Source organism: Carya illinoinensis, chromosome 13 (genome assembly GCF_018687715.1).
Source record: "Carya illinoinensis cultivar Pawnee chromosome 13, C.illinoinensisPawnee_v1, whole genome shotgun sequence".
Taxonomy (NCBI): domain Eukaryota; kingdom Viridiplantae; phylum Streptophyta; class Magnoliopsida; order Fagales; family Juglandaceae; genus Carya; species Carya illinoinensis.
In genome coordinates this window covers 28,831,288-28,857,079 of record NC_056764.1, presented here as the reverse complement: position 1 = coordinate 28,857,079, position 25,792 = coordinate 28,831,288, and the positions used below count along the sequence as shown (strand labels likewise).

General features: G+C 36.9%; 4 protein-coding genes across 7 annotated transcripts; 3 read left to right on the top strand and 1 right to left on the bottom strand.

Annotated features, from left to right (window-relative positions):
- Positions 1-532: 532 nt before the first annotated feature.
- Positions 533-4,017, top strand: LOC122292974. The gene is made up of 3 exons (XM_043101563.1): positions 533-1,306; positions 2,518-2,681; positions 2,781-4,017. The coding sequence occupies exons 1-3, from the start codon at positions 685-687 to the stop codon at positions 3,681-3,683; spliced, it is 1,689 nt and encodes a 562-aa protein (XP_042957497.1). The 5' UTR covers positions 533-684; the 3' UTR covers positions 3,684-4,017.
- Positions 4,018-4,965: 948 nt separating this feature from the next.
- Positions 4,966-8,731, top strand: LOC122291885 (elongation factor-like GTPase 1). Its single transcript, XM_043099918.1, has 2 exons — positions 4,966-5,132; positions 5,258-8,731. The coding sequence occupies exon 2, from the start codon at positions 5,304-5,306 to the stop codon at positions 8,406-8,408; it is 3,105 nt and encodes a 1,034-aa protein (XP_042955852.1). The 5' UTR covers positions 4,966-5,132; positions 5,258-5,303; the 3' UTR covers positions 8,409-8,731.
- Positions 8,732-10,037: 1,306 nt separating this feature from the next.
- On the bottom strand, positions 10,038-13,178 carry LOC122291215 (putative pentatricopeptide repeat-containing protein At1g69350, mitochondrial). Of its 2 annotated transcripts, XM_043098860.1 has the most exons (2): positions 11,190-13,178; positions 10,038-11,108 (listed from the first exon to the last, which is right to left on the bottom strand). In XM_043098860.1, exons 1-2 carry the CDS (start codon positions 13,090-13,092, stop codon positions 10,615-10,617), a joined length of 2,397 nt encoding a protein of 798 aa, XP_042954794.1. In that variant the 5' UTR covers positions 13,093-13,178; the 3' UTR covers positions 10,038-10,614. The 2 variants fall into 2 exon arrangements, with proteins under 2 accessions (XP_042954794.1, XP_042954793.1); XM_043098859.1 differs by having other exon boundaries at positions 10,038-13,176.
- Positions 13,179-18,573: 5,395 nt separating this feature from the next.
- Positions 18,574-22,659, top strand: LOC122290736 (phosphoribosylformylglycinamidine cyclo-ligase, chloroplastic-like). Of its 3 annotated transcripts, none has more exons than XM_043098348.1 (9): positions 18,574-18,729; positions 19,225-19,599; positions 20,123-20,217; positions 20,290-20,391; positions 20,494-20,553; positions 21,279-21,451; positions 21,577-21,679; positions 21,774-21,932; positions 22,098-22,659. In XM_043098348.1, exons 2-9 carry the CDS (start codon positions 19,254-19,256, stop codon positions 22,266-22,268), a joined length of 1,209 nt encoding a protein of 402 aa, XP_042954282.1. In that variant the 5' UTR covers positions 18,574-18,729; positions 19,225-19,253; the 3' UTR covers positions 22,269-22,659. The 3 variants fall into 3 exon arrangements, with proteins under 3 accessions (XP_042954282.1, XP_042954281.1, XP_042954283.1); XM_043098347.1 differs by having other exon boundaries at positions 20,494-20,598; XM_043098349.1 differs by lacking the exon at positions 20,494-20,553.
- Positions 22,660-25,792: the final 3,133 nt, after the last annotated feature.

Genomic DNA, 25,792 nt, shown 5'->3' with positions numbered 1-25,792 from the left:
TCCTTTAGGTTACAAAAGGAAAAACAAGTTCCAAGCTGGCAGGTGTGCCGTGATAGGTAGGGTGAAAATTTAAGAAAATGATATGTTACAATCTCTTATTATTCATTTTATATTTGATTTTTTTAATATTTGATTTTATTTAATAATTAAGAAAATAATTATTAATAAAATTATATATTTTTTAATTTTTTTAATAATTAAATATGTTAAAAAATATTTAAAAGAAAATAATAAAAAAATAAAAAATTTCAAATCTCTATAATAAATTTATAGTGATAGGGTCTAGCCAAAAATTTAAATCAAAAATTTTGAAAACTATGCTATTTCGGATTGAGTGATCCAATTTTTTTTATTTAATTATATAGATAAGATGATATAAAATGGGATATTTTTTTTAAATTTAAATAAAATATTATTATAATATAATTTTTTAATATTAATTTTATTTAAAAAATTAAATTATTTATTATATTTTATATAAAAATTTATAAAAATTATAATAATAAAATGAGAATACTCGATAACAAAACGTTTCATTTCGCCCATGGGTGCTTTCCCTCTGAATAGGCTCCCTCTCTCTCATGGAAGCTACCCGTCACTCTCCTCTCACTCTCAACTCTGTTCTTCCTCCCAACTCCTCTTCTCAATTCGAGCTTCCGGTACAGCTCTCAGAACCTCTCAAGAATGGTGGGGACGAAAAGGCAGTTCCTCCCACTTCTCTTTCTCTCCCTCTCCGCCTTCTTCTTCCTCTTCTTATGCCACTCCTACTTCTCCTCCCCTAGCCCCAACCCTTACCCCGATTTCATCCATTCCCTTCCAACTCATAATATTAACACTAATCCTGGCATTATCAATTCCCAGAATTTCACTTTTATAATCAAAGTCCTCGCCTTCAACCGCCTGGACTCGCTCTCCCGCTGCCTCCGCTCCCTTGCCGCTGCCGACTACCTCTCTGACCGCGTCCATCTCCATATCTACATCGATCATTTTGCCCCCGTAAAAAATGATACCCTCGAATTGGACGGTTCGCATCGAATTCTGAGCTTCGTGGATGTGTTCGAGTGGTGGTTCGGAGAAAAGATCGTGCATTATCGGACCAGGAATGCGGGGTTGCAGGCGCAGTGGTTGGAGGCGTGGTGGCCGAGCTCTGACGACGAGTTCGCGTTCGTGGTCGAAGACGATTTGGAGGTCTCGCCTCTCTATTACAAATTTCTGAGGAGATTGATCATGAATTTCTATTATAACGCTTCGAACTTTAGCCCCTCCATCTACGGGGTTTCACTGCAGAGACCAAGGTTCGTCCCAGGTAATATTCTTTTAATAGTTCTCCTCTTTGGGATTTATTTTTAAAGTTGGGAATGAGAAGTCTAGTTTGGGGACTGATATCTATAGATCGCTTCATTGTTCTGAAAACTGAATGTAATTACAGAAATAGAGAAGGCCGTGTTTTAAAGATTAGTTTAGAAAGTTTAATTGGGAAAGCCTTAAATTCGCTTTTCTTTTGCTCAGGGAAAAAAGGGGGAATCTTATCAGCAGAGTGACAAGATCAAGAGTGAATTCTTAATTAAAACAGTGTTTTTGGATTTCAACGTGGAGAAAAGATTTATTTTACTTATCCCGTACTCATATCACTCAGAAATCCGTTAGGTAGCATTGTATTTCTGGAACGATGAAGAATATAGCATAATATTTATCTAAAAACTAGTCAAAAGACTTTTGTCTGTAGATTTCTAATTTAGGAGTTTTTCTCATTTTGATTTTATCATGCTACCTTTTGTAGCCTTATTGAGGCTTTTCCTAGGTGTTAGGATTCCCTCATGTCATCCATGTTCCAAATGACCTGATTTACCTTAAAATACATGCCAAACAAGTTTGTTTTTTGATCGGTATGCCAAACAAGTAATTTTATCTTCTTGTTTTTGTCTTCAATAATTAAGCTTTCTTCCTAATACGAGTTACCTGGGATGCTAACTAAAATATCAAACCCAAAATTCTTTGACTGAGATAAAAGAGGGGAATGAAAGAAACCAGTGAATGATTGTTGAAGCAATTTGTTATCTAAACGATAAAGCCAAATTTTTTTGTTCTCTCATGTTAGTTCTTTCACTTTTTGATTATTTTTGAATTCTTATCTCGTCCATCCTGCCCTGCACGCCTATATCTCCAGGTGCCAAGCTATCCACCCCTACCTAGAAAAAAAAAAAAAAAAAAAAAAAAAAGAAATAAATAAGCTGAGAAGATTGAAAATCTCTTGAAGAAATTCCATGTATACTCGGTCTTTCATAGTGTGTGGCATTTATTACCAGGTTGATTGGTCGTGTTACTTTTGTTTTAGGTTAATATGGTGGTCGACTTTTCTTCCTGAAATGGAAGATTGTTATATCTGTGCCCCCTCTTTCTGTGTTTGTGCATTATTGTTATTTTACCAATTGGCCTTGTTACATTTCTTGTACTTAGACTCGTGGTTTTTAAATTCGATCCTTATACACCTCTGATTTTATTGGTTGTTGAATACAGGTAAACATGGAAACAAAATACAATTGGATAGCAGAACACGACTTTTCTTGTACCAGATAGTTGGCACCTGGGGTCAACTTCTCTTTCCAAAACCTTGGAAAGAATTCAGGTTGTGGTATGATAAACATAAAGTCAAAGGAATCAAGCCATTTCTTGATGGGATGGTAATTAGATTTATGTTCTACTCATATTTGTTGGTTTCTAGCTTTCTTGGTAATGTCTATGGTACTGACTCAATATCTCACTTGAATCTACAATTGAAGGTGACAACAGGATGGTACAAGAAGATGGGAGAGAGAATATGGACTCCTTGGTTCATTAAATTTATTCATTCCCGTGGTTATTTTAATATCTACACCAATTTTTTAGACGAAAGAGCGCTCAGTGTCTCTCACAGGGATGCTGGTGTTAATTATGGGAAGACAGCTGGGCCTGATTCTCAATTATTGGATGGAAACTCCCTTGATTTCAGTCTTTTGGGAATGCCAACCTTGCGTAATCTTAAATGGTTTGATTTCTGTTTCAGAGAAGTACGCCCTGGAAGAATTGTAGTGAGCATTGATGAACTTGGCCCTGTTCTTCAAGCTGTGCAGAAACAGCAGACCCTTATTTTTATAAGCCTCTTTGGAGTATCAGCATTGGTCACCAGGAGCTTGATATGTCACTTTGAGAGGCTAAACATTTGGAACTACATACTTGTGGGCCCTGAATCTGACCTCCTGCTTGATCTCGCAAGAAGGGGGCATCCGGTGATTAATGCTGACAAATTTTTTAGTAATGTTAGAGAGCACAAATCGATGCCTTCTCAATATTCCAAGGCAGAGCCGATCAAGCAGATTTTAGTCAAGGCCTATGTAATCAAGAAGTGTTTGGAGTATAGGTATAATTCTTGGATGGTGGATGGGAACATGCTTTTCTTCAGTAGTGGGTTGTTTCTTGATTCCATTGATCCAACCTATGATTTCTATGTTGGGAACAGCTTAGAACTTTTATATGTCAAGGGCTCCCATTCTGCTGAGACATTCTGGGTTGGCAATTTATTATCCAAGGTGGAAGCAATGATGAGCTCAAGGAAAGTCGCATTGTCCAGGGATGGAGTTAGTTTTGTGTACATAACAGCTAAATTATTGGAACAAAAGGGTGAGAAGATTATGGGGGCTCGATGAGATAAGCTTTGGCATAAAGATTGTTACCGAAAATGTGAATCAATCTTCTATAAGGAATGGGAAGAAGATAGTTTTTTGGTCTTCTGAGATAGGTCTAAATATAATTCAAATGCGGCTTCAGGAGTTGGGTATGTGGATTCTGGACAGTGACTCATCGTGCATGGCTGTTGCTTGCCACAGATTATAGCATCTCTAATGGATCTAAACACTTTTAACATTTTCTGTAATCAATGTGTACAAAATATTGCTCAAATTCTTTTACACCCTACTACTTGATAGGTTTGTCAAATTTTCATAGCACTAATGCTCTAGAATTGATTTGCTCGGCCAGCAATAAGTGTGTTGTGATTTGAACACGCTTTCAGATTGACTTCCAGATTACCCATGTGGCTATGTGATGAGATAAACAGGATAGCATCATCATATTCATTATGATCAGCAAGGGAGGATTAAGCATACAAGGATGATAAGGAAGTGGAGAGCACCTTTCACTTACCCGAGATTAGTGTTATGTACTTCTAAGCATCTATATGCAGCTGAAATTTGAGAAGTGTAACGATTTGTATAAGCTTCGGTAAATTTTGCGCAATGCTTTTGTAAAAATATAGATCTTATCACGAAAAATCATAAAAAAATCATTTCTTTTTTAGTGGGATTTACTTTTTTACAAAGGATATGTGTGTGGCTTGTGTTTTTGGGGTTTGTGCTTAACAGTATTATTATTTTTTTTTATAAATGAATTTGTGTGATTGAGTCTATTTTATTCATTTGTAAAAAGTAGACCAAAACTTTTACCGAAGGGTGTAAAAATCTTTTTTATACCGCATCATGTATTAAAATTGAGTTAATTTATTTTCAAGTGTGTATGTAAAAACATCATTTACGTCATTTAAATTGTAAGATTTAATTTATAAAATTTATATTTTAAAATTTTTCTTTCAAATCAAATATCTCGTATAAGTACTTTAGTATGTATTATCCACCTAAACTTATAATAGAATATTTCTTTACAAGACATTTCGAAGAGAAATGTAGTTAAATAGATGATATGACACAATCGATGGTTAGATCTTTATAGAGAGTGTACGATTAAACATTTTGGTAGTTTGAAATTGTTAAGTGTCAATTTTGGTAATTTGTGCATATTATAAGATACTTGTTTTGAAAGACACAAAGTTCTATTTTTTCAAAAAACAAAGTTTAAAAAAAAAAAAAATCAAGAGAAGGCTTTATTAAAAAATAATTATTTTATCTTATTTTTATTTTTCCCCTTCTAGTCGAATCGGGGCACAAAGCCCTAATATATCTATATATATCAGGCGGTTCGGATCCAACCAAAAATGGGATTCGGATTCTGTAGCAACCCTACGGCTACGGAGCAGAGCAATTTCTCCGCAGAACAGTGTTGCAGAGAGAGAGAGAGGGGCAGGAAAACTCTCCGAGCTCAAGGTATTAAGATTTTGTGTTGGACACAATTCGAATTTCGTGATTTTTAATTACCCAGGAGTTCAATTCGCTGAAAATTTCGTTTCTGTGAATTTGTTATGTTTTTTGTTCAATCCTCGGGAAAGTAGGACCCTCAATTTGATTTTCAGAAGAAACTCGGGAAGACAAAAGTAAATGGGTGAATCTGAGTCTGATCCCGATTCCGAGACTCGGAAAATCCGAAACATATGCATACTGGCACACGTTGATCACGGCAAAACAACACTTGCCGACCATTTGATCGCCGCTTCGGGTGGCGGCGTGCTCCACCCTAAGCTAGCGGGCCGCCTGCGTTTTATGGACTATCTAGACGAGGAACAAAGGCGTGCCATCACTATGAAGAGCTCGTCCATTGCTCTTCACTACAAGAACCACTCTATTAACCTTATAGACTCCCCTGGCCATATGGACTTCTGTAGTGAGGTGTCCACTGCCGCTAGACTAAGTGATGGAGCCTTGATATTGGTTGACGCTGTGGAGGGCGTCCATATTCAAACCCATGCTGTTCTGAGGCAATGCTGGATAGAAAAGCTATCGCCATGTTTGGTACTTAACAAGATTGATAGGTTGATTTTTGAGTTGAGGTTGAGTCCAATGGAGGCCTATACCCGGTTGTCAAGGATTGTTCATGAGGTTAATGGGATTGTTAGTGGGTATAAGTCGGAGAAGTATTTTTCTGATGTTGATGCGGTGCTCTCAGGGCCGTCAGGGGACATGGGTGATGAGGAGAGTAGTGAGTTTGTGGAGGATGATGAGGAGGATACGTTTCAACCCCAGAAGGGGAATGTAGCTTTTGTATGTGCCTTAGATGGGTGGGGTTTTGGAATTCATGAGTTTGCTGAGTTCTATGCTTCAAAGCTTGGGGCAAGTACTGCTGCATTGCAGAAAGCTTTGTGGGGTCCTCGGTATTTCAATCCAAAGACAAAGATGATTTTGGGAAAGAAGGCAATTGGTGGAGGAAATAAGGCAAGGCCTATGTTTGTTCAGTTTGTGCTTGAACCGCTTTGGCAGGTTTACCAGGCGGCTTTGGATGCTGATGGGAACAAAGGGATGCTGGAGAAAGTGATCAAGTCATTTAATTTGTCAGTGCCGGCTCGTGAGGTTCAGAACAAGGACCAAAAGGTTGTGCTTCAATCTGTTATGAGCCGTTGGCTTCCTCTGTCTGATGCAATATTATCTATGGTGATTAAGTGTATGCCAGACCCTATTGCAGCACAGTCATTTCGTATTTCACGTTTGCTGCCTAAGAGAGAGCTCCTCGATGATCAGGTTGATTCCAATGTGCTTGCAGAAGCAGAACTGGTAAGAAAATCCATTGAGGCTTGTGATTCGAGGCATGAAGCTCCTTGTGTCACTTTTGTTTCCAAGATGTTTGCTGTTCCGCTGAAAATGCTCCCAAGAGATTCACATGGAATGATTATATATGGTCCAGGTGAAGAAGGTGGAGAGGGTGAGTCAAGTGAGTGTTTCCTTGCATTTGCTAGGGTCTTCAGTGGAGTCCTTTATTCGGGACAGAGGGTTTTTGTGCTTTCAGCTTTATATGATCCATTAAAAGGGGAATCAATGCAGAAGCATGTGCAGGAGGCTGAGTTGCAATCCTTGTATCTAATGATGGGTCAAGGCTTAAAACCGGTGGCTTCTGTGAAGGCAGGGAATGTTGTGGCAATTCGAGGCCTTGGTCAGCACATACTGAAAAGTGCAACTCTGTCATCCACAAAGAACTGCTGGCCTTTTTCAAGTATGATATTCCAGGTTGCACCAACTCTCAGAGTTGCAATTGAACCGTCAGATCCAGCAGATATTGGTGCAGTTTTGAAAGGTTTAAAGCTTCTGAATCGGGCAGACCCATTTGTAGAGGTCACTTTTTCTGCTAGGGGCGAGCATGTACTGGCTGCTGCAGGAGAAGTTCATCTGGAAAGATGCATAAAGGATTTGAAAGAGAGGTTTGCAAAGGTAAGCTTGGAAGTCTCTCCACCTCTTGTGTCCTACAAAGAGACCATCGAGGGAGAGGTGACGCACATGCTGGAGAATTTGAAATCTTTCAATGGGGGATCGGAGTATGTTGAGAAGACAACACCAAATGGTAGATGTGTAGTTCGGGTGCATATCATGAAGCTTCCGCCTGCTTTAACTAAGGTGCTTGATGAAAGTTCCGATTTGCTTGCAGATATTATTGGAGCTAAGTCTGGGCAAACCTACAAAAGTTTGGAAACTCAGAGACCAAGCATTGTAGAAGATGAGAATCCAATTGAATTGCTTAAGAAACGCATAATGGATGCGGTGGATAAAGATATTTTGTCAATGACTGAGATTGACAAGGAACGGGCTGACAAAAGTAGAGCGAAGTGGCTAAAACTTCTCAGGAGAATTTGGGCACTCGGGCCTAGGCATATTGGTCCAAATTTCCTTTTTGTCCCAGATTTCAAAAGAAAGGGGGCTGACAACTGTGTTCTTATACGTGGTTCCTCTTATGTATCAGAGAGATTGGGCTTCGTGGATGATTCTATTGATGGTGACACAGCTGCTGAGACATCTTCAGAAGCAACTCGAGTATTATCAATGGAAGCAGAGCGTCTCGAGAGTAGTGTTGTATCTGGGTTTCAACTTGCTACAGCAGCCGGACCCTTATGTGATGAACCCATGTGGGGTTTGGCATTTGTTGTTGAGGCTTACATTTCACCATTTTGTGGGCAGGCTGATGAGTCAGAAACTTCCCACCAACAACCTGAGCAGTATGGCATCTTCACAGGGCAGGTTATTGCAGCTGTCAAAGATGCTTGTAGGGCGGCTGTGCTTCAGAAGAAACCAAGACTCGTGGAAGCCATGTACTTTTGTGAGTTGAACACCCCTCCCGAACATTTAGGTCCCATGTATGCAGTGCTAGGTCGAAGACGGGCCAGGGTGAGCAAGGAAATAATGCAGGAAGGTTCACCACTGTTCACTGTGCATGCATATGTGCCAGTTTCTGAAAGCTTTGGCTTCGCAGATGAGCTTAGAAGATGGACTTCTGGAGCTGCTAGTGCTCTGCTCGTGCTTAGTCACTGGGAAGCACTTCCTGAGGATCCTTTCTTTATACCCAAAACAGAGGAGGAAATTGAGGAGTTTGGAGATGGGTCTAGTGTGCCTCCAAATACAGCCAGGAAGCTCATTGACGCTGTGAGACGACGGAAAGGCCTTCCGGTGGAGGAAAAAGTAGTCCAGCATGCAACAAAGCAGAGGACCTTGGCTCGTAAAGTGTAGAATTTGTTGTATTATTAGCTGTTATGAAAACCAACTCCATTCATCACATCATATTTATAAATGGAAAAAAAAAAAGGTAAAAAATACAAAAGCTCTGTTTTTGTCATTGGCCATAAGAAATATTTAAGGCAGTCATACTCACGATTGATCGGGGGAAAATATAGACTCTATGCTTAAATCAAGTTTCTGCTTGAGTTTGATCTACTCTTTTTCTGATTCTGTCAAATGTTGCACCTCATGATAAACACTTCTTTACTAGAATCATTTTTGTAATCTTGCTTGTATTATTTATTAATATTCTCAATGATGCAAAGATTGCTTTAGTAGCGGTTGTTCCCTTCCTAATTCATGTCTACCATGTCTAGCAAAATTGAGTACCTCTAACTGCAAGCTTGCAATACCGACTATGTTCCCCCCCTCCTAGACAAACATATTATATACACTAAACAGTTACAAGATATAAGAGTTAAAAGGGTGGGAGGCTTCAACAATTATTCAAATTCGGGTAATGCAACACAAGAAAAAGAAAAAGAAAAAAAAGGGGGGGGAGGGGAGATTTGGAGCCAATGATTCACCCCCACCCATTCCCTACAAGGGGGGGTCGCCTAAAGTGGTTTTGATACAGTAACATTTTTATACCATGACCGAAAGCTGTAATGGATTGGTCTGTGCTGCACTTTGTTGATCTAGCTTGGCAGAATAAGACTTTCACTTCATTTTTCTTACAATCTTTAGTTAGAAGGAACGGGAACATAAGAAATAGTATGCAGCAGATGGTTCAAATCATTAGAAAACGATCGTCAACAGTTGTATAGGTGCATGGTGGATGCGAGCCAATGTTGGAGAGATGATGTTTGTTTGATTTGAGATTCCAACCTACTGATTTCACAATGCCGTGCATGACGGCAAAATACTCACCATGGTGCAACAGCGCATGTATCTCAGGCTCGGTTTAGGCCGCACATGAGCCACATCCATCGATTATTTGTGGAGTTTTGTGGTGCAGCGCGTATCGGTTGTGGGTGGCCAGAAAGCAAAATATCAACCCATTTCCATGCTATAGTCGAAAAATAAGAAAAATAATCGATAGACAATTTTGGAAATGAATGAAATTGAGGGAGGGAGGAGCTGAAACTCCATCCCCCTCTTAACAGAAATAAATGAATTATTAAGTGTTTGGTAGAGAAGTCTGGGAGAAAGATTTCGGTAAGAGAGAACTAGTTGTTTATAAACTTGCTTGCTAAGTCGGCATTTTTAATAAAAATGTGATAAATTACTTTCTAAAAGGATAATTGAAGTTGGAGTCGAACTTGAAGAGTGTTTTTGGATTCTGAATTCAACTTCAACTTTTAAAAAATCTTTCAACTTCAACTCCAACGGTGTTTGTTTTTATAAATTATCTCATCACATTTAATCATTATAATTTTTTAAAATTCTATATAAAATATAATAAACAATTTAACTTTTTTAAATTTCAAAATAAAAATTATATTATGTTATTCAATTTTCATTTCATCTCATTCCATCTATAAAAATAACGTGAGCTAAAAGCTTTTGGTGTCCGAGGTGGGCAGAGCCGGAACGAAAAATGAAATTAAGCTGGAGTCAAGAGATTTCTGCATACCCTGATTGGACAAAGTACTTGCAGTAAAATGCACGTCTTTCCTAACCTTGGACTTATTGATATCGCAAAAATCATTTTATTTGCGATTTCCAAGAAAATCTTCAAATGTATATATTGCGCACTAAACCACATTCATAACAACCTTCTCACGTCTCTCTGTTTAGTCCATGTTTTCAACTGGTTTTGATGTTTGTATTTGCCAAAGTCCAACCGAAATCATCGTTCAAAAACTTTAAGAACTGCCTTTATAAGCTGGATTCTTGAAATATTTAAGCTCCAGCATAAGCTGCTGCTTTAGCACTGTGTGTTGAGCAACATTCCTTATCTGTTGCTTCTCAGTACTTCCCTTTCTATTTCGCATTGTTGCTTCAACTGTAGAATATCTCGCCTCACCTTTCACGGTTCACAAGGCAACCATGTCCGCATTAAAGTGGTGAAGGGGAACCTCTAAAAGGGTTATTAAGATGTGAGACGAAGGTCGCATATACCTAAATAGCTCAACTATCCAGTGTTGCCCCTCAAATGTCATATCCCATCTTCTTTGGGTGAACCCTCAAACTGAATCTCAAATGATAAAGCAAATCAACAGCTTTCTGCAAGCCAAATATCTGAATCTAATCCCTCTATTCTCTCCCCAGCTACAAAAGTATGCACCTTGTCACGAATTTGAACCCAACTATAACCAGGATTCTTCTTCACTCCCCTTGACTTCATCAGCTCCCTAATCCTGTTTGCCTCATCCCATCTCCCAGCTTCTGCATACATATTCGAAAGAAGAATGTAGTACCCACAGTGCTGAGGCTTCAACTTGAACAGATGCTCTGCTGCCCAACATGCCAACTCAACATTCCCATGAATTCGGCATGCCCCAAGCAGAGCTCCCCAGACATTGGCATCTGGCACAAATCGCAGGCCTTTAATGAGATCCACTGCTTCTTCCATTAGGCCAGCTCGGCCAAGGAGATCAACCATACAAGCATAATGCATCTGTGTTGGCTTGATATTTTGAGCCTGCATTTCTTCAAAGTACTTCTTCCCCTTATCAACAAGCCCTCCATGACTACAAGCTGACAAGACTGCAATATATGAAACGGAATCATATTCTACACCATCTACCATCATCGCTTCAAAAAGATTGATTGCAGTGTCCAACTCACCTAGCATTCCATAACCCAAAATCATGGTATTCCAAGAGGCTACATCCTTTTTCTGGATCAGGTCAAAGACCTTACTAGCAGTATCAATTCTTCCGCATTTGGTATAAAAGTCCAACAGCGAGTTTGAGACGAAGAGCTGAACATGCAAAAGCTTTCTTACTAATAATCCATGGATCTCTTTGCCTTGCTTGATTGCGGCTAAATTTGCACAAGCTGATATAACACCCACAAAGGAAACAATATCATGCATCATACCCCTAAGCATCATTTCTGAAAACAAGCTCAGAGATTCTGCGCAATCACTAGTTTGAGAATATCCTACAATTAGTATATTATAAGACACTTCATCTCTGAGGGAGATGTTAAAGACATTTCGAGCAAGATTTGGGTAGCCACATTTTGCATACATGTCTGTCAGAGCATTGGACACAAATAAATCATAGGCAGATCCCATGCGAATAGTCCTTGCATGGATTTCTTTCCCAGGAAGAAGAGAACCCAGCCGTGCACAAGCCGGAAGAACATTAGTGAATGTGACAGAGTTGGGAGTTTCACCCTGAGCTTGCATTTCTCTTACTAGTCCTAGGGCAGCCAACTCAAGCCTATTTTGAGTGAAATTAGCAACCATGGCATTCCAAGAGACAACATTCTTTTCATCAATATTATAGAATACATTGGATGCCTTAGTTGTACAGCCTGACTTTGCATACATATCAATCAATGAGTTGGCAATAAAAGCATCAGACTCAATACCCTTCCTTGTACAGAACCCATGAATCTCTCTTCCAGCTTTGAAAAGTTCTAGTTCGACCAATACAGGTAGCATACTAGAGATGGTAAAAGAGTTTGGTTTAACCCCTGAATCAATCATTAACCTGAATATCCCCAAAGCATCCCCATTAAGTTTTGTGAAAGCAAGACTAGTGATGATCGCATTCCAAGAGACTTCATTCCTCTCAACCATTTGATAGAAAACTTGCTTTGAAGCCTTCACATTCCCACATTTTCCATATGCATCAACCATAGCATTACCAATGGTGACGTGAAGATCCAGACCAACCTTCACGATGTAACAATGAATAAGACTTGCCATGACCGCATCTCCAAGTCCAGCACAAACCGGCAACACATTAACAATGCCTACGAAATTCGGCCTAAACCCAGACCCAAAATTCATTTCTTTGAAAAGACTGAGCGCCTCCACATAACAGCAATTAACTGAAAATACCCCAATCATAGTATTCCACGACACCGCATCCCTTTCAGGCATTTCATCAAACACCCTCCTTGCATATCTCAAATCCCCACAGTTTCCATATAACAGCGAGAGGGTATTCCCAACAAAGACATCCATGTCAAAACCCAGCTTGAACACAAACCCATGAGTCTCCATTCCCTTCCGAAGCTCCAAAAAGTCTGAACACACCTTGAGAACGAAAGGGAAGGTATGATCATCGGGCCGAACACCGGCCCTAACCATCCGATTATAAGTCTTAAACCCATCATATACCTTAGCGATTGTATTAGCCCGGATAAGCGTGTTCCACAAGAAAGCAGTGCAGGAGTGCTCAACGGTCTGCTCGAAGAGATAACGAGAGGCAGTGGGGTCTCCGAAATTGGAGTAGCTGAGCACGAGGGAGGCACAGAGAGAGACACTGAGTGGAAGCAAGCCATTGAGAAGAGCAGAGGCGTGGGCTTGCTTGGTTTGGCGAAGTGACTGGGCATTGGAGCAAACGGTAAGCAGATTTGAGTTGGAGTGACTGCATGACGTGGTAGTACATAAAAAGAGAATCTGGGCATGGTTTTGTTTAGATTTGCACGAGTGTGCCGAGACTTGAAGGAGCGTTTTGCGTGCATGGTGGAGGAACATGGAATGCAGAGACAAGCTTTCGCCTTCAAACATTGGTTTCACTGGCACGTGTGTTTATCACGATCACCAAAAATACTCTCTAGACGTTAATTTAGAGTTTATTGCAATTATTTTTTTAAGGTTAAGCATCTTGTATCGGTAATATTAATATTTTTCTACATAAGTAATATTAAGTTTTATTAAGGCAAATAAATAGGTATAGCCTGAGTACACAGACTATACAAGCAAAGACAACTAAATACAAGTTAGGAACTAGGAGCTAGGAAAAGCTAAAACAAAATTATGTATATGCCTTCCATACAAGAACATTTGCCAAAATACGCATAGTTTCTAAGAAACACTCTCTAAATTCTTCGAATGATCGTTCTTTATCATCAAAACAATTCATTTTCACCCATAGGCACCACATCAAACATAAGGAATCATCTTCCAAATAGTAGCAATATCGTGACTTCCTATAAATCCTTTCAACAAACCAAGAGATTCACCAACCTCTTAGACATCACTCAAGCAATTCTCAAATTGTTGAAAATTTCGTCTAAAAAAATCTTGGCCATTTCACAATATTGAAACAAATGATTAACAAATTCACCATCTTTCTTATACAAGTAACACCAGTATAAACAAATTATATGGCACTTTCTCAAATTATCCGTTCTTAATATCTTTCCAAAGGACACCAACCAAGAAAAAAACAACTTTGACATGCAATTTCAATCTCCAAATACACTTCCAAGGAAATTGGTTGACATAATGGAAAGTTAGAATTTTATAATAAGAGTGACAATAAAAAATGGATTTTTAGCATGTTTCTACAATAATCTATCCTGCCATCCGTGCGCAATAATTCTCAAGGCAATATAAGAGTCTCACATTGCTTAAATGAAACTCTCGTACAGTCTTAGGCCTTGGCCTCCTATATAAAGGTCACATTAGGTTATATAAACTTACACATAACATGCACTAACAAATTTAAAAACTAGGTTATTAGTTTTTAAATTATGGTTATATTTATAAATTTAAATTTATAATTTAGATCCAAAAATATGTTTTTGATTATTTTTGAGTTTAGGAATAATTTGTAAGCCTAGTGAGCCATGGAGACTATTGGAGTGGGTGAACAAGGGATTTGTCCCCATCCCCATCCCCCGACATAAGGGCAGGATGTGGAGGGCTAAAAACCCCACATGGAGGGCTGTGAAGGGGGTAAAACCCCACTAGCGTTTTATCATTTTTGCATGTCTATTTAGGTCTGGATTGGTTACTAAAAACCAAACAATCTTATCTCATATAATCTAATTATTATAATTTTTTTTGAATTTCTATACAAAATATAATAAATAATTCAACTAGGGATGAACAAATAAATCGCTGTTCCGAATCGGCCGATTTAACCAACCCGAATCGACACAAAAAACCCGAATCGTTCCAGTATTCTTCGGAAGCGGAAATGGCTGCACCCGTTTCTGACTTAATTGAAAATTACCCGATACCCGTTTCTCTCGCTCTCCCCTCCTTGCTCATAAACCCTAGCAGGCAAGCATTTGTCGAATACATGATGATCTGAAACCAAATGGAAGTCACTTCAAAACAAATTCGCAAGATCTCAAATAAACACAAAACAAATGAGCCTGTGTATTTCGGGCCAGAGGAATGTTGGTCTAGGTTCGGCTTGAAAGCAAAGAAGGTGAACCATTTGGGTTTGGGTATTCGAAGAGAAAAGTGTTGCCCAGATGACTAACACAAGAGGGGGGTGAATTGAGTTGTATTAAAAAATAATAATTATAAATCAAATATATAATATAAAATATAAACAAAATATGAAATAACAATAAATATAAAGAGTAAGGGTAAGAGAGAAGTAAACTCAGTATGTTAACGAGGTTCGGCCCCACTGCCTACGTCCTTGCCTCAATCTACCCCTTGAGAATTCCCAAATTCACTATTCAACCTCCTTCAGGTGGAGATAGAAATCTATTACACCTTTGAACAACACCGCTACAAAGGATCCGTGTAGAACACCCTCTACACTTGCAATCACCTTACACGTGGTGATTCAACTATTCTCCGTGTAGAATACTTTCTACATGCACAAGGGTTATACACACCTTTTTCTGATACAAAAGCTGATAGTGGGTAGGTTATCAGAAAACACTCATCAATGAGTGAAATAAGAACAATACAGCACAAACTATACCTCTCAAAATGAACAAGGATTAAGGCTCAATGCTTAGAGAAGAGAAAATGAAATCTTTGAATGAATGTTGTATGCTCTGGATGTTGTAAATGTGAAGCTCTCAAATAATCTATTTATAGACATATGAGACTTCATATTCAAATTTAAAAAGATTCACATGTCAAAGATAGCATCATTCACTTTTTCAAAAAATTCAAATAAAAGGTTTTTCTTTTTCAATTGTCAAAGACAACATCATTCACTTTTTAAAAAAAAAATCAAACCTAATCTTTTACTTTTGGCATATGACAAAATGAACACACTTTCATTTTCAAAAAATTCAAACCTAATCTTTTACTTTTTGTATATGACAAAATAAGCACACTTTACTTTTCAAAATTTTCAAACAAAATCATCTACCTTTTGTATAAGTCTAAAAAAGCATCAATCACTTTTGAAAATATTCAAATAAAACATGCACATGTGAAAGATGACAATCAATCATCTTTAATATTTTCAAAATTCAACCCTTTAATCAAGGCATGCACATGCAAAAGATGACAATCAATCATCTTTTAAAATTTTCAAAAAAATTTATGCACATGTGGAAAATGTATTTTAATGCTTTATGATAAAATATTAATTTTGAGCATTAATCCTAATTTCGAATTTTAAGAGATTTACAACATTACTCTATGACTTTAATGTGAACTTGTTTCCTTCTTGCTCATGCTTGGTTCTTTGATGTGCTTGATTCCATTGTATGAACAACTTGAGTTTGAAACTCCTTTATTTTTTGAATTCATTTGTTATCATCAAAATCCATGTGTAGATTTATAATCACATGAAACTTGAAATCTTGAGTTCAACAAAAAGGTATGAAACGAATGTCTTATAGCAGACCAAATAAATTAAAACGGAAAACCCGAAACAAAACGAGTCGAGTAAACAGGTAACGGGTAACGGTTCGGGAAAGCCATATTCGGTAGTGGAAACAAGCGGGTCGATATTTTATTTATTATTATTCAAAATATATTCTCTCATCTCATCTTAAATACGTAACCAAACGGGTTTTATGTAATATTTCAAATAGCTTTTTATTTTATTTAAGTGATTAACTTATGAAATTCTTTAAATGTCACATCAATTGTGTGACGCCTCCAAATCTCATGTACGGACACGTGGAGATCGAGACTTCGGGATGATGACAACACGGGTCACCACCCTATCGCCAAGTGTCAAGTGTGTGTACAAGCAACAAGTATGCAACAAAACACGCAGAGGATAAATAAAGTCTTATAACTAAGTACCAGAATTTTTGTTTAATACAAACCCGATTAAAACATATATAATAAAATATTACAAGTATCACATATCGTTTCAAACCAAACTACAAGGCATGAAACTCCAAATCAATACTCCGGCGGAGCCGCCACCTCGGGCTCAGCCTCCTCCCCCTCCTCGACTTCTGCATCAAAATCTACAGTACCAAAATGATGCCGCAAGTAAGTAAAGATCCAAACGCCACAAGATAAAAACATATTAAACTCAACAATATACATGAAAGAATGCCAAATGCACATATCCCATAAAACCACATTTTTCCCACGCACGCCAAAAATCTTATTTGGCCCCAAAAAAACATATTACTTTCCAACTTACACCAAAAGTCTCATTTGGTCCAAATCCAACTCAATTCAATAACCAATTAATCCGAATGCACCATGACTTCCCCTAGGGGTCATCCGCACACCCTGCCTCCCATCGTCACACCACTAGTAACGACCATGCATGTGACTTTGTAATGAGCGATGCCAGTTCCGCATCCCGCGCGTACGTAGCCAAGTATCCTCTAGCCCTCGCCAGCAAAGGGCTACGGAGTCGGTACGAGAGCGTTACCATCCCGCACCCTCCTGTTGTCGCCCAACGACAACCTAGGGGACGTCACTCAGTATATTACGCTCCCGAGTGACCAGAGGAACTCCACCGAGATAATACCCCATCTCGGCTTGGGGTCATGATACACACACACCCGAAAATCTATTTACACAAATAGAACCAGTTTTCTCAATTTAATAAATGCACATGAATGCACCATGCAATGCACACATCAAGATACAAATCATCCAACCAATCACAATATCAACAATAACAAACAACTCCATCATTAATCCATCTGACCCCCGACTCCTCGGACTCAGTCCGGAATTACCAACCAGTCAATGAATTTATTGTAAAAGCAATAATATATTTAAATCTAAAATAGAATTTGAAAAATACTTACAGCACTATAAGATAATTTTTGAAAGATCACGACGTTACAAACGGCGGAGAAAAAACAACGTAACAGTGTAAAATACACTGTGGCCATGGGTTGTAAAATACCCACTTTCGAACGGGGATAAACCAAGACTTGGAATTGATATGAAATGGCCTAGAGATGTTTATGAAGCTAATGGAAGTGAGTTTTGGAAGTGGGTGGCGGTGAAAACGGTGGTGGAAGTGGAAAAAGGGCAAATCGGAGTTGAGCTCATGGGAGCTGTTTCGGCAACGGTTCGGGGCCGAAAATGGGTGGTTTAGGACGACAAGAGGTAGGTGATAAAGTGGTGAAAAGATGGTGGCCGGAGGTGGAGCGACGGAGGCGGAAATGCACAAAAACCACGCGACTTAGATGGGCTCTCGGCGGCAAATGACGGCTCGGATGGATGTGAGATTTGGTGGGGTGGTTCACCAGCCGGAGGGGGAAGTTTCTGGGTGGGTGGTGTAGGCCACGGTGGCCGGACGGCGGTAGTCTAGTTTGAGAATGAAATCGGCAACAGAGGAGAGAGAGAGAACGTGCTGCGAGAGGGAGGAAGAAGAAGGAAGAAAGAAAAAGAAGAAAAAAAGAAAAGAAGGAAAGGAAAAAGAAAAGGAAAAAAGAAAAAGAAAAAGAGAAAAGAAAAAAAAATGATGGAAAAAAAAATAAGATCCAATCCTCACTTCCGGAGTCTAAAAACAGATCCGACGAAAACAATTTTAAAAACTATAAAACAACTAAAATAAATTAAACACTACATCAAACTAAAATAAATCCAATTAAAATACAATAAATTAAAATAAAAGAACTAATATATTAATTAAATTAAAATACTCATTTAGTGAAAATACACGTAAAAACAGAGTATCACAAATTGGATATTTACAGTCGTGGTTGTGCAAGCGGCGTGCAGTCGTTTTAAAAAAAATGAATTAACATGGAACCTATATGAAAAAAAATTTAACTTTGTAATTGTGGACCCCATTTTTTTTTAAAGTGATTGCACGGCGTTTGCAATTCTACGACTGTATGTAGCATTGCTAAAAATAAAAAAATAATAAAAAAAAAAATAAAGCAAAAACTGATTTTGCATTTATACTTAAAGTACGAAAACCCTAAACCACTGTTGAAAACCCTCGAAGTGCGGTGCTACAACCATTCTGGGGGGTTTCAAGGATCTTGCTCTTCGGCCAAAAAGGTGAATTCTGCCTACAGAACTTGGTTTCTTTCTAATTTGTTCCATATATGTATGGCTACCGTGCGGGGTGTGTGTGTGTGTTTATGGCTGTGCCTGCATGCAAGTATTTGTATATGCAGAAAAATTTTAAAAGAGCAGAGCACCTGTTTTGTTTTTGATAATGACTCTCCGTATCCTAAACATGAAATTTAATCCATATATTTTATATAATTACACTGAAAGATAATTTTTTTAATTGTGGCAAAAAAAAAAAATTCATCTTTCAGTGTAACTGGTATCTTATTGATTGCAGGTAATGAAAGATTCACTCACTGGCTGACAATGTATTAGCTGATATTATTGATTTTTTTAGCCAGAATTTAATTGATATATTTTATTTTTTGAGCAAGTTAGTAATCAGTACTTTGTATTTTTCTGAGCAAGATAGTAACAATATATGAATTATTTTCCAATGAATCAATGATGATTGTTTCCTATTTTTTCATTTATTCGCAGGTTTAGAAAACTCTGTAATCTCTTTTACCATGACTATTACCTTCAGAGCAAACACAGACCTATCCCGCTGTGTAGCTTGTTCAATTAGACCGTCTGATCACAATTCCAGCCCAACTCAACGATATGCACGCAGGTGCACTTTCAATAGGTCTGCTAATGGGTTTCAGCCGCTATCAGTGGCTTCCAACCAATTAGGTTCAGCAAGAAGAATGAGGAATGGCTGCCATCGTGTGTTTTCGATGATGAAGAACAGTTCCAGTGAGAGTCTAACATACAAGGATGCTGGTGTCGACATTGATGCTGGCTCCGAACTTGTTCGTAGGATTGCCAAAATGGCACCAGGAATTGGTGGCTTCGGAGGACTTTTCCCTCTCGGTATATTTTTTTGCTTTTGTTTTTGTGTGTGTAATTCTTTAGTTATAATTATTTACAACGTGCAAATTATGAACTTTGAGAAAATTTGAAATTCGGATAATTTTTTTTTGTGTATGCGGTCTTTGTTTTCTACTTATGAAAAAAGTTCGCTTACAAATTAACATGTTACTGTATCTTTGTGGTTGATCTGAGTATTGAACCAAATATTTGCTAAGCTCTATTAATCCACTTAGCACTTTGGAAATTTGTAGTTAGAGCTTTGAACTTGGCTTCATTGTCTTGAATTTTCCACTCTTTGCCAGTTTGTTAATTTTCGATCTTCTAGATATTGCAGAATTAATTTATGGTATGGTTTAATTGCTATTTTTTAGTAGACGGTTCATTTACGATCATATCTATATCTGACATGAATTTAGAACCAATCTTTAATTATTTAGGTAATGTGTTGAGGTGAGAACATTTGATTGCCCCTTGTTGGGCCTTGTGGTTTCAAGTGCTTTGCTAATAGAATTATCGTGGGCAGGTGATTCATACCTTGTTGCCGGTACAGATGGTGTGGGAACTAAACTTAAGCTTGCATTTGAAACTGGAATCCACGAAACTATTGGGGTTGATCTGGTAGAGATTTATGTTGTTAAACTCATTCTACTATCCATGATTTGCTTTCTAATTCAGTTTTTCCTACTCCAGGTTGCGATGAGTGTCAATGACATTGTTACTTCTGGAGCAAAGCCATTATTTTTCCTTGATTATTTTGCCACTAGCCACCTTGATGTTGACCTTGCTGAAAAGGTACACCAAATTTGCATAAACAAACTGGACGTCATATGTCATTAAGATGGTATAAGTACGTCGGGCTCAAGCTGATTTGAATTTATTTTTCTTCTGATTTAGGTTATAAAAGGCATTGTTGATGGTTGCCAACAATCTGATTGTACTCTTTTAGGAGGCGAGGTGCTGGTCGTTTTCTATTTAATTTTGTTTCTCTTTTTTTACTGTGTGAGTAAATGCTATCCTTTTGATACACTGTCTAGTGATTAATATTTCTGAAAAGAAAGGGAATGTAGAGTGCCAAGGCTTTTAAACTTGTGACCCTATATACTTGGGCTCTTGCCTATTCTTATGATCAGTAAAAATTTATTTACCAATAAAAAAAAAAAACTTGTGACAAACGTTATTTAGTGTGACAATTTTAGATATTGTTGGTGTCCACTTCAGGTTAAGGGTTCCATCATGAGAATAATGAATTACTACTTTGAATATATACACTGGGCTTTAGAATTCATGTTCAAAGGGTTCATGATAGTTAGTTGAAGTTATGGACGTGGTTTTTCTTGACATTGATTTTATAAGAGAGAAAACAGCGGACTAAAACATGTTGTACCACAAAAAATAAGGACTTTGTGATGGCACACATGCAATGAGATTAATGGATTGTGAAATACCTGTTTATAATATTCAAGTGTTGTTCTGAATTGGACTTGCCATTGTCCTTTTGGATGTGGGATAAATTTGCTTAATACATTATGTGTATGAAGTTTGACATTTAAACCAAATTGTGGTCAGTCGTTATTTTTTCCACTCCTATCCTAATTGAATGCAAAAATAGAACTGGTAAAAGTATTATATGTATTTTTAGCTGCTTAATTTACACTGAATTGGTTGTAAATACTTTTCAGACTGCAGAGATGCCAGATTTTTATGCTGACGGTGAATATGATCTCAGTGGCTTTGCAGTTGGCATTGTAAAAAGGGATGCAGTTATTAATGGGAGAGACATTGTGGCTGGAGACGTTCTCATTGGCCTCCCATCCAGTGGTGTTCATTCCAATGGTTTCTCCCTAGTAAGAAGGTTGGTTTTTTTTTTTCTTGAAAACACTGTTATTGTTATAATAGTTTTAGCTGCATTACTACAATGGATGAAGCTTTTAATCTATATCAAAATCCTTATGTATATGTATTGCTATATCTTTGCAGGGTTCTCAGTCGAAGTGGCCTTTCTCTGAAGGATAAACTTCCTGGTGAAGATGTAACATTAGGTGAAGCTTTGATGGCCCCAACTGTTATCTATGTTAAGCAGGTGTTTGTTGCCATCCGTTTCACATTATAATTCTCAAAATTGCCTTGTTCTCTAGTCTTACAAATGTTTTATTTTCCCTTTCCTTCCAAATCAGGTGCTTGACTTAATCAGCAAGGGTGGCATAAAGGGGATTGCCCACATCACAGGTGGTGGTTTCACAGACAATATACCTCGTGTATTTCCAAATGGCCTTGGAGCTGTTATCCATTCAAACTCTTGGAATGTGCCAACTCTGTTCGAGTGGATTCAAGAGGTAGAATGTATTTTTCGTGATGGAAATATAGAGAGAAGGACAAAGGCCAGAGTGTTTCTCTTAAATTATTTTATATAAATGTTTATTTTTTTCTGGTTGCTTTAGTTACTGTAAATATGTTTCTTGAAAAAAAAAATAATAGAATTTTTCATTCTTTCTGGGTAGGTGGGAAAAATAGATGATGCTGAAATGAGACGGACTTTTAATATGGGCATCGGGATGGTTCTAGTTGTGAGCAAGGAGGCGGCTCACAGAATACTCGAGGATGGAGATGGAGCTTATAAAGCATACCATATTGGTGAGGTTGTAGGTGGTGGTGGAGTGAGCTATCATTAAATTGTGCATCATGTGTTCCGTGTACTGATTTTTAGCATTCCTTTATATCTGTTGTAATAGATAAATATGAGGGAATTATTATCACATAAAAGCTCTTTTATAGGACGCTGTAACTTTGAATGATTAACATTAGGCGATTTTGGTTGAAAACTAATAGATGTTAAAATCTTTCCCAATATTCTGGTTTGTCATCTTGTAAAGGTTGTCTTTATGTTGAAATTTCACTAGCATTTTCTAGCGATTGCTCTGACGTCCAGGAAGGATAAACAGGAAAACTGCAGGAGTCTTCATGAAGAAAATGGATTGAAAGCTCTGTAATTTATCCAGATATTGTTGTAGTGACATGAGTAGTGGAAATGTTAAGATATGGTTCGGTTATGCTTGTACTAAATGTTCTTCCAATGGTTGTCCATCTTTTTTATTCTATCTAAGATTCTTATTTAATATACTCTGCCACGGTAATTCTTTAATTCTTCTGACTCAAACTAGTTGAGAATTTATGGGGGTATACAGTATTAGTATGATGCATAAAGTCTTATCTTTTGGACCAATTTCATGCCCCCTTCCTCTACGTCTGGTACAGAGTTTGGGTAAGGAGTTAGGACACCCCATGTGATTAAAGTCCCTGTAGTTAGGGAGAATGAGCAGGGCCATTCATTGCCATGTTGCTGAAGTGGTTTTGTCTTGTCTGTTTCATTTATGGGGACAGCTTATAAAATATCAACTGGTACTTATGGTGACAATTTATCAACCGACATGAAGAGTTATGGAAATATATCTTGTTGGAAGTGAAGAAAATGTCAATGTGCCATGGTAGCAGGGATTCTCAGAGCCATAAGGTCACGAATGAGAAAAAGGGTGGTTCTGTGGATTGGCCAGGGTATACTGATAACTTGGAGATCTGAGACCTGTTTGAATGAAGCTGGGTTGGAACTTGGAAGATATGAACTTCATGGGATTTGGCTTTTATTTTTTATTTTTTAAAATTTTTATAATGCAGGAAAATTGAAATCAACAAGTCATGCAATAAGGCAATGACCCTTTTGGCCAGATGTCATTTTCACCCATTTTTTAAATGTTTTCATTTTTAGCACCGATATTTTATTATTATTATTATTATTTTGTTTATTATTATTATTATTATTATTATTATGTTTTCCTTTATCTAGCAAGAATCATGACGGAGAAGACCCGTGAACCTTTCGGTGCAAAGCAAATCATATCAAGTAAGAAAATAGAAAAAATATATATATTAAAAATGGGTACCTTTTTGTTGCTTTCAATGAAAAAGCCACGTGGATAAGATGCCGTCGAATATTATACCCGATTCTCATTGAAATATTGCTGTTATTTTATTTATCATATGATTGTGATTTATATAATTATATGCATTTTTTTCATAAGATAATTTATATAAGTGGGGTCACATGCATGGCCTGTGGAGAATAATGCAGTCGGAGGTCTGAGAGTGAAATAGCACATGACATACTATGATTTCTTTCTACAAAAAGAGATGTAACCAGCGTGCCTGTACCATCACTCACCTCAACTTCAATCCGACGTCTACATCAAATGTAAGAATTACCAATTAATTAATCAAAACAAATTTCAATTGGATAAGAATTATTGTGTTTTAGAGATGTGCTTCTACTTCTTGTTTCCCTTTTTATATATATATATATATATATTTTTTAAATTAAACGTATATTAATTTTTTAAAATTTATTTTGTATGGCATACTACCCTTATCATGATCTTATAATTTTAAAGGTATTTAACATCTTGTTCATTTTTATGATGAAAAATGTTGGAGACGGTAAATATAATGTCTTTAAGCGGTGCTACATTTATTGGGATATAGTCCGAATTCTCACCGAATGCAGTTTTTTTTATTCATTTTTCTTATATTTTTAAATATTTTCTTTAAATAAAAAATTCACAACTTCATTAAAAAAAATTTACTTAATTATTAAATAAAAATAAAAACATTCGGCAAACATTTCTCAATGTCGTTATTGCGGTTAAATCCTGATGATGATGATGATGATGATGAATCTTAAAAATCGTGCAAACCCAACATGTCTGTAGCTTAGTTACCCTGACCCCTTGCAACGCGTCTCCATCACAAATCTTAAGGTAAATCATCGCTTTTTCCCGATAAAAATGTGACAGTTATTTGCACTCAAAAGTTCTAATCTTAGACCTCGAGTCTAGAGAAAGCATGGTATAAAACCTAAAATCCTTACCATTAAGCCAACCAGACTTCTTGTTTTTACATTCATTTTCTATTTTATTTTATTTTATCATTACATTTTTTAAAAATTCTTTATATAAAATTATGCTAATAATTCGATTTAATAAAATCAACTTTTATCTTAACTATAAAAATAAACAAGACAAAAATTGGATATTCATCTTCTTTGTAAAGAGGACATATTGAAAGGGATAAAAAGGAAAGAGCGACTTGAGGTTAATTACATCAATTGTATTCTTATTAATATTATTTGGACTTATGTCATATCCTTATTCAAATCAGTCATGTATTCATATCTAAACTTGTAATTTGTGTGCATATATTTATATACATTTTTTTTTTTATTAATATCAAAATTCTCATTTTAAACTTGTCATAAATCTATCAAATCGATTAATCCTGATTATATTTTTTCAAACTTTAGTTTGAATTATGCGGCCAACTTTAGAGAACCATGATATGAGATTCATAATTAGAGAGAACTTCAATAAGTCACTTTAGATTTTTTTCTTTTTTAATGTTAAAATTTATTTATTATCATGTCAAATAAACTCTACTCAATTAAAGGAAAGTGTATTTCAACCAATTTACAAGCATGGGTTATATTTAGGAAAAAGTTTCAGACTGGATGGATGTGAATTAATTTTTCACACTAGCCAATAAACACATGTCACATCCAACAACAAATGAATGAACCTACATATACTGAAGCTTTCCTTCTCTCTCTCTCTATATGCTAACAGCATAGGTACCCAAAATAAACATACGAATTTCTCAGCCTTTGCTTACATGATAAATTTAGAAAATGCGGATTCCGTTCTTTCATTCTTCGAGGAGAGAAATTTCTTCTAGATCCAAAATCAAAATTTTCCAAGACTTGGACTTTGCACCCAACGACATTGCTGACATTGTATATGATGACTCCTGGATTCTTACTCAGTGTGCCAGTAATCAGATTGGACCCTCAATTTTGGTGTTGGAGAGTATTCTGGGTTCTGATGAAGACATTGTTATTGTTAGGGTATTAGTTCTGCTTTGCTACTGAAAATTTTTAGATGAAAATTTTAAGTTTTAAGATTAAATATTAAAATATTATATTTTAATATTATTATTATATTGAGATTTGAAAAAGTTAAGAAAAAATTAAATTGTTTATTATATTTTATATGGAGATTTAAAAAAATTGTAATGATGAGACGAGAATTTTATGTTTGAGATAAAAATTCTTTAAGGCCAAGCAGAACCTAAAGTCTTCAGGATAGTTTTTGAA

Bases quoted from the DNA above. Each gene is read 5' to 3' on its own strand.
- LOC122292974 (XM_043101563.1), top strand. From the start codon at position 685: ATGGTGGGGACGAAAAGGCAGTTCCTCCCACTTCTCTTTCTCTCCCTC. The intron at 1,307-2,517 runs GTAATATTCTTT...TGTTGAATACAG, and splicing joins GAGACCAAGGTTCGTCCCAG to GTAAACATGGAAACAAAATA. The intron at 2,682-2,780 runs GTAATTAGATTT...CTACAATTGAAG, and splicing joins AGCCATTTCTTGATGGGATG to GTGACAACAGGATGGTACAA.
- LOC122291885 (XM_043099918.1), top strand. From the start codon at position 5,304: ATGGGTGAATCTGAGTCTGATCCCGATTCCGAGACTCGGAAAATCCGA.
- LOC122291215 (XM_043098859.1), bottom strand. From the start codon at position 13,092: ATGTTTGAAGGCGAAAGCTTGTCTCTGCATTCCATGTTCCTCCACCAT.
- LOC122290736 (XM_043098347.1), top strand. From the start codon at position 19,254: ATGACTATTACCTTCAGAGCAAACACAGACCTATCCCGCTGTGTAGCT. The intron at 20,599-21,278 runs GTGAGTAAATGC...AATACTTTTCAG, and splicing joins TGTTTCTCTTTTTTTACTGT to ACTGCAGAGATGCCAGATTT. The intron at 21,680-21,773 runs GTGTTTGTTGCC...CTTCCAAATCAG, and splicing joins CTGTTATCTATGTTAAGCAG to GTGCTTGACTTAATCAGCAA.